General features: G+C 44.6%; 1 protein-coding gene across 1 annotated transcript in view; it reads right to left on the bottom strand.

Annotated features, from left to right (window-relative positions):
* The window catches only part of LOC122556846 (fibroblast growth factor receptor-like 1), a 177,247-nt gene that overhangs the window by 81,460 nt on the left and 81,419 nt on the right, over window positions 1-14,368 (bottom strand). Inside the window, exon 3 of the mRNA XM_087995497.1 lies at window positions 10,850-11,122. Within this exon, the coding sequence (XP_087851623.1) occupies window positions 10,850-11,122 (273 nt within the window). The remainder of the gene's footprint in view (window positions 1-10,849; window positions 11,123-14,368) is intronic.

Raw genomic sequence — 14,368 nt, 5'->3', positions numbered from 1 at the left:
CTTTATAAACTTCTAGCCGGTCACTTCTCAACCTCCTACGCTCCAGTGAAAAAGTCCCAGCCTATCAAGCCTTTCTTTATAACTCACACCTTCCTTACCCGGCAGCATCCTTGTAAATCGCTTCTGAACCCTCATATCCTTCCTATAATTGGGCGACCAGAACGGGACACAGTATTCCAGAAGAGGCCTCACCAATGTCCTGTACAACCTCAATATGACGTCCTATCTCCTATACTCAAAGGACAGAGCAATGAAGGCAAGGGTGCCAAATGACTTTTTAACCACTCTGTCTATATGTGATGCAAACTTCAAAGAATTATGTACAGAAATAAATCTTTGGACCTCGACGGTGGTGCATTCTTTACCACTAATTATTAGATAGGCCCAAAACAAAACAAAGACAAAGGAGGGTTAGTGCAAGTGAACTGCCTTAAACTACCCTGGTCCAGTACCACATTCTGGGAGAGGTAGCAAATACTATGTAGCACTGGATGACCACAGCCAAGGGCAACAAGGATTGAAAAGTGAAGGTGAAGCAATATCTGGTGACTGGGTACGATCATCTACCTGGCTTCCTGATCCCGGAATAATGTGGGGTCCAGTCGGAAAAGGGAAAATTTAAAAAGGTAGCAAAAAGGTAATTAATTACAATGTCACTAACTTAAAGAGTCATCCAGCACGGAAACAGACTCTTCGGTCCAACCAGTCCATGCCGACCAAGTTTCCCAAAATATTCTAGTCCCACCTGCCTGCTCCTGGCCCATATCCCTCCCAACCTTTCCTACTCCTGAACCGGTCCAAATGTTGTAACTGCACCTGCATCTACCACTTCCTCTGACAGTGCATTGCACTGGTAAATCTAATTAGAATGGTCTGGGAAAGGGTCACTCCACCCGAAACGTTAACCCTGATTTCTCTCCACGGATGCTGCCAGACCTGCTGAGCTTTTCTGGCAATCTCCGTTTTACTTTCTGATTTGCAGCATCTGCAATTCTTCGAATTTTTAGAAAGGGCTTGTTTGCGTTTTACCGTCCTTGTGAGCACTAACAAAACATCCCTTCCCACTGGTTTGCAACGCTGCGATAAATCAATGCATTTGTCCATTCCAAAACCTTATTCTACCTAAGGAGGAGCTTGTATGAGATTCCCCACTGAAACTGGCCAAATCTGCAGACACAATGAGGACCAGATCCTTTCACATTTCTGAAGGGCTCAATTGTATTTTCCATCAGCCGATGCACACCTGAGGACAGGAGGGTGTACGATACACAGGGTCTACATGGAACCTTAGATTACAAGTGCTTACTCCTCATTTATTTATTTATACTTATTTATTTTCACCAGTGGACAGAGAATTTTCCTCTGTTGAAGGAGCCTGTTAATATTAATTTCTACAGACAAAACTATTTCAAACTGGAAATCTGCTTGGCAAATCTCATTAACTGACAATCCCCTTGATGGTGCCTGACAGATCTTTTAGCACTAAGGAATAAAAACCTCAGTTTCATCCAGATTTGAGTGATAAACCTTTGCTAGTTGATGTTATTACAATTGTTCTCATTGCCCATGGGCTTCAATAGGGCTACTGGTTTATCTTTACCAGTGCTGTTCACTATTACCAGTGCAAGTTTAAAGCTGTTATCATGAAGGTGGGGGGGGGGGGGGGGGGGGGGGGGGCGGGAGGAGGGGCACAAGGATTTGGAAGTGACAGGAATAATCTTCTTGTGTCTGGAGTAGGATTGTACAGGTGTGGACACCACATTATAGGAAGGATGTGAAAGCATCTGAAAGCAACTTACTCCTCAGTTTACATGATTGTAGAGAGAGAGACCGAATAGGCTGAAATGTCTATTGGAGTGTGTTGGAGGCTGAGGGATGACTTTATAGAGGTTTCTAAAATTACGAGGGGCTTGGATAAGGCGAATAGACAAGGTCTTTACCCTTGGGCGGGAGAGTCCAGAACTAGAGGGCATAGGTTAGGGTGAGAGGGGAAAGATATAAAAGGGATCTAAGGGGCAATGTTTTCACACAGAGGGTGTAGTGCGTATGGAATGAGCTGCCAGAGGAAGTGGAGGAGGCTGGTACAAAGACAACATTTAAAAGGCGTCTGGCTGGGTACATGAATAGGAAGGGTTTGGGGGGGATATGGGCCAAGTGCTGGCAAATGGGACTAGATTCGGTTAGGATATCAGGTCGGCATGGACGAGTTGGACCGAAGGGTCTGTTTCCGTGTTATACATCTTTATGGCTCTATGACTTGCAAGAACAAGACTTACCAGGTTCCTCCTGGTGTACGGGCTTCCCATCAGCTGCTGTGCCTGTGCCCGCTGGCTGGAGCTTATTTTGTCTGTTTTACCTGACCCCTTTGCAGATTCCGGATCTTCCTTTGTGATATTGGATTCCGCTCTCAATAAGAGAAGCCCTTTATCCAAATCTAGGTTCCAGACTCTTTACTTCTTTCCTTTCCCCTGACCTTCAAGCATTTCTTTCTGAACCAGAATTAATGCCAAAACCTTCTGTTTATTATCCACAGCCCGAAGTACCGGAGCGGCAGGGCCTCAGTGACAGGAACCATTTAAGGGATATACTTATTTATTTTCACCAGTGGACAGAGAATTTTCCTCTGTTGAAGGAGCCTGTTAATATTAATTTCTACAGACAAAACTATTTCAAAGTGGAAATCTGCTTGGCAAATCTCATTAACTGACAATCCCCTTGATGGTGCCTGACAGATCTTTTAGCACTAAGGAATAAAAACCTCAGTTTCATCCAGATTTGAGTGATAAACCTTTGCTAGTTGATGTTATTACAATTGTTCTCATTGCCCATGGGCTTCAACAGGGCTACTGGTTTATCTTTACCAGTGCTGTTCACTATTACCAGTGCAAGTTTAAAGCTGTTATCATGAAGGTGGGGGGGGGGGGGGGGGAGGGGCACAAGGTTTGGAAGTGACAGGAATAATCTTCTTGTGTCTGGAGTAGGATTGTACAGGTGTGGACACCACATTATAGGAAGGATGTGAAAGCATCTGGAGAGAATCCAGAAGCGGTTTACAAAACTGGTTCCATGGGATGAGAAACTTCAGTGAGGAGGATAGACTGAAGAGGTTGGGTCTGTTCTCCTTGGATCTGATAAAGATCTTCACAATCAGGAGTGGGTTGGATAAAGTAGATAAGGAGAAACTCTTCCCGTGTGTAAAAAGCATTGAGTTAGAGTGATCAGCGAAAGAAGCAAGAGGGAAGTGAGGAAACACTTTTACACCGAACGATTAGTCAGGGTATGGAATGCGCTGGTTGGAAGTGTGGTGGGGCAAGGTTCAGTTGAGACATCCAGTGGGGCTTTGGATGATAAAAAATACTTTGCAATGATATTGGGAGTAGGCAAGAGGTTGGTAGTAGAGAAATGAGGCTCATTTAACAAGTCAGCAAAGGCACGATGGGCCAAATGGCCTTTTTTCTGTACAGTAAGACTTCTGTGATACTGTGAATGCTTGCCTAGTAAGAAGGACCTGAGATTTAGCAGTGCCCATCCAATGCATTATTCATCATCTACAAGAAAGGAGTGCGAGTGAGGGGTGAGAGGACTCGGGTACAGGGTGTGGTGAGGGACTTGGCATCAGTGAACGGAGTTGAATTACGAAATATTCATCAACAAGATTGCTATCTTGTCATAGAGTCACACAGCATGGAAACAGATCCTTCGGTCCAAACATAATCCCAAACTTACTGCTAGTCCCACCTGCCTGCTTCTAGCCTGTATCTCTCCAACCCTTTTCTAATTATGTACTTATTCAAATGTCTTTTAAATGTTGTAACTGTACCCACACCCACCACTTCCTCAGGAAGTTCATTCCACACGCAAACCACCCTCTGTGTCAAAAGATTGCCCTCATGTCTTTTTTAAATCTCTCTCCTCTCACCTTAAATCTCTCTCCCCACCCTTGGGAAAAGACACCCGCCAGTTAACTCATCCGTGTCCTTCATGATTTTATAAACCTCTATATGGTCACCCCTCAGCCTCCTAAGCTCCAGTGAAAGAAGTCCCAGTCTATCCAGCCACTCCTTATAACTAGGCCTCCATTCCTGGCAACATCCTGGTAAACCTCTTCTGAACCTTCTCCAGCTTAACAATTTCATATTTCAATATTTTAATTTTTTTCATCTATCATGTTTTCCCTTTCCTGGTTGACACCTTACAAGGGCCAATCTTGGATGGCATGGACAATCCTCAAACACACCATCACCTGCTACAATGCCAGCTGAGACATCGCTTGGTCGTAACAGTGCGCGGTTCTTCAAGTGGACAGCAGCTTTGTATCTGTCACTGAAGGAGCAATGATGGGAATTTAACATTGGGTAGCACCATTCCCAAATACCAGTTGCATTGCAAAGAGATTCTGCCTACAACCAAGCTGCTGCAGAATCTGAAATCAGTGACTTACCAACCTAATTACCCAAAATGATCTTGCAATGATCTCTCCGCCTATAAATTCTGTGTCTGCGCGTTTGCCCCCACTTCATTTGATGAAGGGGCAGCCCTTTGAAAGCTTGTGATTTCAAATAAACCTGTTGTACTATACAGGTCGCTTTGGTACAAAGCGCAATTCCTCAACGCAAATTGGCGATAACGCGATTGACGAATTGTGGATGCTGTTTGGATAATGCAAACTTTCTACTGAACGGGTATCGCGATTTTCTATTAGTAATCTTCCACAGCGTGATTTTCCGTAGTGATAGCGCGATTCTCTATAGCACAGGTTTGCAGATGAGCACAACTGTCGTGTTATAGCAGAACGCCCTGTAACCTGGTGTGGTGTGACTTTACAGACACATACAGCTGTTAGTCCTGTAACATAGTTTGAAAAAAAAAACTGCTTTCAGTCCTGGGCACCATCCCTTAGCACGGATGTACTGACTTTGGAGAGATTGTAGTGTAGATCGATTAGAATAATACTTGGTTAAATGCGTTAAATTATACATTCTGTGTTACGATCGAGCCCTCCACTATCACCTGATGAAGGAGCGTCGCTCCGAAAGCTAGTGTGCTTCCAATTAAACCTGTTGGACTATAACCTGGTGTTGTGTGATTTTTAAATTATAAGGATAGGGTGAATACAGAAGGCTTACACTCCCTTGAATTTCGAAGATTATGGGGTGATCTAATTGAGATGGTCACGATGATTAAAGGATTTGACAGGATGGACGGAGGACGATATCATCTGGCAGAGGGAACCCAAAATCTAATCTTTTAATTAGATCAATGGCTGAAATCAGGAAGTCCTGGTTTATGTGAAGGGTTGTGAACAGCTAGAAATTCCTCCCCACGAAAGCCTCTGAGAGTTGGTTAATTGAACATTTCCAAACTGAGATGGATAGATTGTGTTAGGCCAGGGTATGAATCATGATACAGCAAAGTCTTGATCCAGTTGAGCAGGGGACCCTGTCTTCGGGCCTGAATGGTTTTACTGCTGTTCCTGCGTTACGCAAGGGGTTTAGCAAAACTCTGATTAATGATCCAAATCCAAACATAGGCAGTGGGCATTTTCCCAATTTCCTGACCTTCCCATATACTGGCCTGACAAACAGCAGCCAAGTCGCACAATTCACAAACGCAGATACCTCAAACTGTTTTGTAGACAGCTTCAGAAGTGTGGGCACTGTTGTAACATTAATATTCAAAGAGAAAAATGCCATAATCAGGACCAGATAATGGCAGGGGGTAATTGAGGGTAAATGCAGACCAGGAGAGCAGGAATAACTCCTCTGCTCCTTTTGCAAATAGCTAATGCCCTAATGTATATCCACCTGTGGCAGGGTCTCTGGGCTGGGTATCCCAGCTGAGCAATGGACCTGGAATGGTGCAGAATTCTCTCAGCACTCTGCTGGTGCATCAAGTTTCATTTCTGCACTTCAATCCTGGAGTGGGACTTGAACCCACGAACGTCCTGACTCACTGTTAGAGTATTGCCAACTGAGTCACAAATAATGCAATTTTTTTTGCGTTAAGGTCAAACTTTCACATTATTTTCCACAATATATACATTCATGCACACAATAATCAAACAGAACTCCTACAATGTAGAAGCAGGCCACACCAAATCTCTGAGGAGGACCCCATCCAGACCCATACCCTGTGATTCCCATGGTTAATCCATCAAGCCTGCACACCCCCCAGATACTTTAGCGTGGACAATCCACCTAACCTGTGCACATTTGGAGGAACCCCACGCAGTCACAGGGAGAATATGCAAACCCCACACAGACAGACACCGGAGGCTGGGAGTGAACCCAGGTCTGTGGTATTGTGAAGCAGCAACACTAACCCACAGAGCCACATGATGCTCAAGCATTAGTTCTGCTATGAGGGGAGCACAAGGCTGAAGAGAGAGGGAAGATGATTTTGAAAGCTTGCAGATTGAAGTGGACCGTGGGGAGGTCAGAAGTCACAAAATTGCAGAATTGTTAAGAGGCCGGCACTTTGTCTGCCCTCTCTCCTGTCACTCTGCATATCACTCTTTTCCCAGGAACAATAAGCAGAGTAATGGGGAGAAGGCAGTTGAGTCCAAGTGCAGTTGTGCTCAAAGAGCTGACAGTTACTAAGCTAGCAGGCACGCTATCACCAATCCCTCCCTGTGCACTCTGCCAGCATTTCTTGGGAGAGGATTTTAAAAAAAGAGCCTGCTGCATTTTCAGTGAATGCGTTGAGACTTTCAGCACATGATTCCCCTTCAGTTTGGCTCTGGGGACAATTGAAAGCAGGAAAGGTTGTGGACTGAGTGGGCCCACCTCCTTCCTTTGGCTGTCGGTCAATGTTACACGAGTCACTGTCAAGCCGATCCCAACAGGAGAAGATAAATCCACAAATACTGGATGTTTTGTTACTTCAAGTTTTGTTTTGAAAGTTTCCATTTTCTAATATATTCTGTTTGTCAGATCGTTCTGTCTTGCCACCCCCCGTAGTGAAGGAAGGCATGTATTCATCACCAACTCTTGACCCATTAACCCTTTGAGGGATGCAGGCTCCTTCTCTTATAATGCACATGCAGTCAACGCGAATTCGCTGTATGGACAAATAGGGGACTCTGTGTCTGAGGTTTGGGTGGCACGGTGGCTCAGTGGTTAGCACTGCTGCCTCACAGCACCAGGGTCCCAGGTTCAATTCCAGCCTTGGGCAACGGTCCGTGTAGAGTTTGCACATTCTCCCCATGTCTGCGTGGGTTTCCTCGGGGTGCTCTGGTTTCCTCCCACAGATCAGGTGGATTGGCCATGCTAAATTGTCCATAGTGTTAGGTACATCAGTCAGAGGGGGGTGGGTCACCCGTCGGTGTGGACTTGTTGGGCCAAAGGGCCTGTTTCCACACTGTAGGGAATCTAATCTAACCTTTTAAAACGTGTGTTGGCTGTAACTATAAGTGCTATTTTTATTGTACATTTTTTATATGTCGCAGGGTTGCATCAGAATGCAACTATTGCATAACAGCAGAACTACCAGTATCTCGAATCCACAGATTTACTTCAGTCACACTTTCAAATGTAAATCTGTTGACCATCAGAGATTCACATTCATGGTGGATAGTCTATTCACCTGGATAGAGGTCAGTTCAAAATAGACTGCACCCCAATACTTGGCAGCAATATTGACTCCCATATTTTATAACTGTGTTTTCACCCATAGCTGGACAGGACAGCATACAAGTATATAAGCCTCGATAAAGTGAATAGCCATGGTCTTTTCCCCAGGGTGGGGGAGTCCAAAACTACAGGGCATAAGGTTTAAGCCGAGAGGGTCAGAAGTCACACAACTTCAGGTTTATTTGAAATCACAAGCTTTTGGAGCACTGTCCCTTCCGAAAACTTGTGATTTCAAATAACCTGGTGTCATGTGACTTCTGACTTCGTCCATCCCAGTCCAACACCGCCACCTCCATATTAAGGTGAGAAGGGAAAGATTTAAAAGGGACCTAAGGCGCAACTGTTTCATACAGAGGGTAGTGCGCGTATGGAATGAGCTGCCAGAGGAAATGATGGAGGCTGGTACAATTACAACATTTAAAAGGCATCTGGATGGATATATGAAAAGGAAAGTTTAGAGGGAAGTGGGCCAAATGCTGGCAAATGAGACTAATTTAATTTAAGAAATTTGGTCAGCATGGACAAGTTGGACAGAAGGGTCTGTTTCCATGCTGTACATCATCATAATTCTATGACTCTAAGTACTTGAGAAAGAATGCCCACATACTCCATGCATCAGTGATATTTGTCTGTGTATCTTTACTTTCTCTCTTTAACCATGTCCTATTATCTCACACTCTCAGTACTGCAGCTTTACTTCTCCCTTGCTCTCTGTATCTTCCCTCTGTACTTCACCCAATCGTCAAACTGTTAGGGTGCAGAAGGAGGAAATTGACTGATTATGTCTGACCCAGCTCTCTGAATGAACAATTCACATTGAGCTGTCCTCCTGCTTTCTTCCTGTAACTCAGTACTTTATTCCTTTTCAAAAGACCATCCAATTCCTTTTCCAAATGTCTTGACTGAACACTGTTTTGTCTATTCACTGTTTTCTTTTCTCCTGTTTGCTCTTTCTCCTCTGCACTGTCCATATCCCCTTACCTGCCCATCGTTTACCCCTTTTCCTTCCATGTGTTCTTCATTCCCTTCTCTTTCTCTTTCACGGAAATTTATCCTAATTTACATCGTTCCTGCTCTGTTCTTCCATCTCCTTCCTGCCCCATTTGATATCTATAACATCCTTACTTTATCTTCCTGTGTCTGTTTTATCTCTCCAATCTGTATCTCTCTCTCGCTCTCTCTTTCTCCCTGTCTGTCTTTCTCTCTCACACACTTTCATTCTTAGTTGATCTGTAGTTCTTTAGCTTCTGTTTGTCACTGTGGATCCTTTCCAACGTCAGTGTCTGTTTTACTCGTCTGTCTAATAGTGATTATAATTGGATTCACAAAAGCAGATGATTTGTATGTAGCACCAGTTGCACAGTGGGTTAGATTGGCACTTTAACAAATAATTCAGCGCCAAATGTACTATTTTTGAAGACAAAGAGGTTTTGTTAGTAAGTCAAGGTTCTGTTTTGGAACGGGTTGACATTACCTCAGTAACATTAAAAAAGGAGGCAGGAATTTTACACTTTTGTACATGCTGTTGTGAGACTTTCCACCCTGGAAAATGAACAGGCTGATAGAGAATTTGGGGAAGGGATAGTCAGGTTATCCGGCTGATAACCCAAATGCCAGTTTGTTTTGATTTTGGTCAAAATTGTCGACGTTAAAAGTCTTCCTTGCCCATTGCCTCAATGTGGCGATATGGGGAGGCAACAGTTCAGCCACAATTTGGAGCCGCCGGTGTTGGACTGGGGCGGATAAAGTTAGAAATCACACAACACCAGGTTATAGTTCACCAGGTTTATTTGGAACCACCTGATGAAGGAGCAGCGTTCTGAAAGCTAGTGCTTCCAAATAAACCTGTTGGACTATAACTTGATGTTGTGTGATTTCTAACAGTTTAGTGGTATTATTACTATTGGGTACAAGAGTCAGGATGTCATATTGCAGCTTTATAAGGCTTTGGTTAGGCCATTCTGAGAGTACCGCATTCAATTCCGGTCGCCACATGACAGGAAGGAAGTGGAGGCTTTGGAGCGGGTGCAGAAGAGGTTTACCAGGGTGCTGTCGGGATTAGAGGGTATGAGCTCGAAGGAGAGACTAGAAAAACTCAGGTTGTTTTCTCTGGAGGTGTGGAGGCTGAGGAGAGACTTGCTAGAAGTTTATAAAATTGTGAGATGCATAGATGGAGTTGACAGTCAGAATCTTTTCCCCACAATTGAAATGTCTAAAACTTGAGGGCATGCATTTAAGGTGAAGGGGTGGGGGAGATGTTCAAATGAGACAGGGGCAAGCTTTTTTATACAGAGAGTGGTAAGAGTCTGGAACGTGCTGCTAGGGGTGGTGGTGGAGGTAGATAATGTAAGGGTGTTTAAAGGACTTTTAAACAAGCACATGGATACGCAAGGAATGGAGGGAAATGGACTAAGGGCAGAAGGGATTAATTTAATTTGGCGTCATGTTCAGCACAACATCGTGGGCCCAAGGCCCCGTCCCTGTGCTGTATTGTTCTATATTCTACCACTAGACTACTCATCCAGAATGTTCCGGGGACCTGGGTTTGAATCCTGCCACAGCTGATGGTGGAATTTGAATTCATTAAAAAATCTGTAATTACGAATAATGACAATGAAGCGATTATTGGGGGAAAGCCCATCACGTTCACAAATGCCCTTTATGGAAGGAAAGTGCCATCCTTACCTAGACTGGCTTAACTGTGACTCCAGACCCATAGCAATGTGATTGACTCTTAACTTCCTTAACAAATAGGGATGGGCAATAAATGTTGGCCTAACCAGGAACATCCACATCCCATGAAAGAGTAAATAAATAAACAAACATTCTCCCACATTTAATGGAAGGACAGGGTTGAGAGTACTTTGTGACCTCCATTGGGAAATGGTGTTCACGAGAGAGAGAGAGAAAGAGAGAGACGGCCATTTTGTACATTGCAAAGCTTTATCAACTTCCTAACAGATCTCCAACAAAATACAACAGCAACTAGACTTCCAATGCTATCCATTGACTGAGGAAACACTTTGCAAAGCCCTGAGGGCAAGCAGGACTGCGCATAGATGTAAAGTTTTATTTTGTAAATCCTTCAGCAAAAGTATTGGTGGGTGTCACGGAACCCAGTAAAGCATTATGTCCCAGCATTTGACAAGGCGTGTGAACTGAGGGAAGAAGGAACCATACCAAACAAGATTGAGATCAAAGGCGGTCTGTCTACTTACTGATGATGATGAGGGTGTAGTTGAGATGGATGCTGCCAAAGCCATTGGTTGCTCTGCAGACGTACACTCCTGCGTCCTCCATTTCCACCTCCTTGATTTTGAGACCGTGCTGAAGGACTCGGAACCTCGTCCAGCCGCTGTGGATGGTGCGGCCGTCTTTGATCCACATGGTCAGCGGGGGAGGGTCACCCTCGACAGGACAGGCCAACCTGACCGTGCGGCCAAGCCTGACCGCCTGCCTGCTCATCACTTTCTTAGCAATCCTCGGGGGGCCTGGACATTAAAGAGAGAGGATCAGCGGTCAGTAAGGCTACAATGGGGGAGCTGGCCTGAAATCTAGGGGAAAGGCATTATAATGAAATTCACTCATCAACTTCCAGCATCTCTGGTATCCTCCAAACTGCTGATAGATCCTGGATCTTGCCCATTGATCTGAGACCTATAGGATCCATTGGGACTGGGGTCGTGTTATCTCACAGACTACCCCTCTATGGTGCCATTGATGGTACAAGGCAGGAAAGTATAGCATTGCCTGGTACACCTGAGGCTTCAGCTAGCGATGGGTACATACCTGAGTATAGACTGTCTCATTGGCATTCACAACAATATCACCACTTAATTGTTATTTGTGTTTATTGCTGTACTGACCCGCAGTTATTGTTGCAGTTATAGAGATGTACAGCATGGAAACAGATGCTTTGGTCCAACTTTGGGCGGCATGGTGGCACAGTGATTAGCACTGCTGCCTCACAACGCCAGGGACCTGGGTTCAATTCCCGCCTCAGACAACTGTCTGCGTGGAGCTTGCATATTCTCCCCGTGTCTGCGTGAGTTTCCTCCCACAGTCCAAAAAGAAAATGTGCAGGTTAGGTGAACTGGCCATGCTAAATTGCCCATAGTGTTAGGTGAAGGGGTAAAATGTAGTGGAATGGGTCTGGGTGGATTACTCTTTGGAGGGTCGGTATGGACTTGTTGGGCTGAAGGACCTGTTTTCACACTGTAAGTAATCTAATCTAATCTAATCTAATCTAAACTCGTCCATGCTGACCAGATATCCTAAATTAATCTAATTCCATTTGCCAGCACTTGGCCCATATCCTCTAAACCCTTCCAACTCATGTACAAATCTAGATGCCTTTTAAATGTTGTAATTATACCACCTTCCACCACTTCTTCTGGCAGCTCATTCCATACACGTACCACCCATTGCGTGAAAAAGTTGCCCCTTAGATCCCTTTTAAATCTTTCCCCTTTCACCTTAAACCTACACCCTCTAGTTTTGGATTTTCCCAACCCTCGTCTATTTATCCTATCCATGCCCCTCATGATTTTTTAAACCTCAAGACCCCTTGGCATCTGATACTCCAAGGAAAATAACCCCAGCCTATTCAGCCTCTCCCTGTAGCTCAAACCCTCGAACGCTGGCAACATCCTTGTAAATCCTTGATTAGTGGATAAGCGATTATTAGTTATTGGTGTCCCGGACCATTTGCTATGATATCTTACAGGCTGGACCAACTCCATAGGCATCCTGAAAAATGGAGATGATTGTCCCAATTCCTTAAGGTGATTACTTAACGTAGCTTAAGACATAATAAATAAACAAGAATATCTTGTGCTTTTACCCGAACCGGCCTGAAATCTGCCAAATGACCCATGTCAAGTCAGTACGTCAACTGGCCCCATCATTTTTGGGAAAAGAAGATGTCCATTTTGACACATGGTTATTCTGTGACTACCTTCAAATACCAGCCTTTGCCTCATAACCTCTTAAATCTTTAGCTAACAAGAACCATACTTTTCAGATCTCAGATTAACAACTGACTTAGCATCAATTACCATTGGTGGAAGAGTGCTCCGAATATAGAGTCATACAGCACAGAAACAGACCCTTCGGCCCAACCAGCCAAACATAACTTGTTCCACCTGCCTGCTCCTGGCCCATATCCCTCCAACCCTTTCCTATTCATGTACTTATCCAAACGTCTTTTGAATGTTGTAACTGTCCCCACATCCACCACTTCCTCAGGAAGTTCATTCCACCTGCAAACCACCCTCAACATCTTTTATTTTAACAAAATCATTCATAAGATGTGGGCATTGCTGGCTGGGCCCAGCATTTATTGCCCATCCTCAGTTAGCCCTTGAGAAGGTGGAGTTGAGCTGCCTTCTGGAACAATTGCAGTCTGTGTGCTGTAGGTAGACCCACAATGCCCTTAGGGAGTGAGTTCCAGGGTTTTGCCTGAGTGACACTGAAGGAACGGCAATAAAATTCCAAGTCTGCATGGTGTATAGATTGGAGGGGAACTTGCACACTCCATGGGGAAGCTATCCCAGGGTGTGTCAGAACTGAACCCAACCAGTCATTGAACAGTGGACAAACACAGTGAAATAATTCCGTTCCTAGGAATATGTTTCAAGGGGTTACCAAAGCTGAAACTCAGCTGCTACCCCAACAAACCATGTCCATTTTGCTATGTACCCTTTACAAAGGTAACCAAATGTGTTACTCTGCTATTATTAAACCATAATTTACTGTGGTGCATTTTGAATGGTTGCTGTTTGATCCAATCCTATATTAGACAACAGCAAGGAAAGGTTCTAAGTCACTCCTGTTCAGTCTGTGTTCTGCCAAAGGGACACCCAGCTCCTGACTTCATTCCAGCCTTGGTTCACACACGGACAAAAGAGTTGAATTCCCAATGTGAGATGAGAGTGACAGCCCTTGACATCAAGGGCCCTAACAATACAACCCGAATCAATGGGTATCGGGGGTAAACGCTCGGCAGGTTGGAGCCATAACTGGCACATACGAAGATGGTTGCTGGAGGTCAGTTATCTCAGCTTCAGGACATCTCTGCAGTAGTTCCTCAGTATAGTGTCCTAGGCCCAACCATCTTCAGCTGCTTCATCAATGACCTTCCCTCCATCATAACATCAGAATTGAGGATGTTCATCAATGTTCAGTACCATTCGTCACTCCTCAGACACTGTAGTCATCCATAGTCAAATGCAACAAGATCTGGACAATATCCAGGCTTGGGCTGACAAATGGTAAGTAACACTTGTGCCACACAAATGTCTTTCCAATACTACCTCCAATAAGAGACAAAAAAAAAGCCCATCACTCCTTGATACCCAATAGCATTACAATCACTGAGCACCCCCACTGTCAACATCCCTGGGGGTTATCATTGACCAGAAACTCAACTTGACTAACTACATAAACACATTAGCTCAAGACCAGGTCAGAGATAGGAATACTGCAGTGAGTAAGTCACCTCCTGACTCCCCAAAACCTGTTCACCATCTACAGGGCACAAATCAGGAGTGTGATGCTATTGTCCCCACTTGCCTGGATGGGGGCAGCTCCAACAACACACAGGATACTTGGCTCAGTTCAGGATAAAACAGTCCACTTGTTTGCCACCACATCCACTGACACTCAGTAGCAGCAGTGTGTATCATCTACAAGGTGCACTGCAGAAATTAACCAAGTCTCCTTAGGCAGCATCTTCC

The sequence above is a fragment of the Chiloscyllium plagiosum genome, unplaced genomic scaffold (assembly GCF_037043375.1).
Source record: "Chiloscyllium plagiosum isolate Xiang-an unplaced genomic scaffold, Cpla_swu_hap1 HiC_scaffold_16, whole genome shotgun sequence".
Classification (NCBI taxonomy): Eukaryota; Metazoa; Chordata; class Chondrichthyes; order Orectolobiformes; family Hemiscylliidae; genus Chiloscyllium; species Chiloscyllium plagiosum.
Note: the sequence above shows the minus strand (reverse complement) of the source record. Positions and strands in the feature narration are given on the sequence as shown.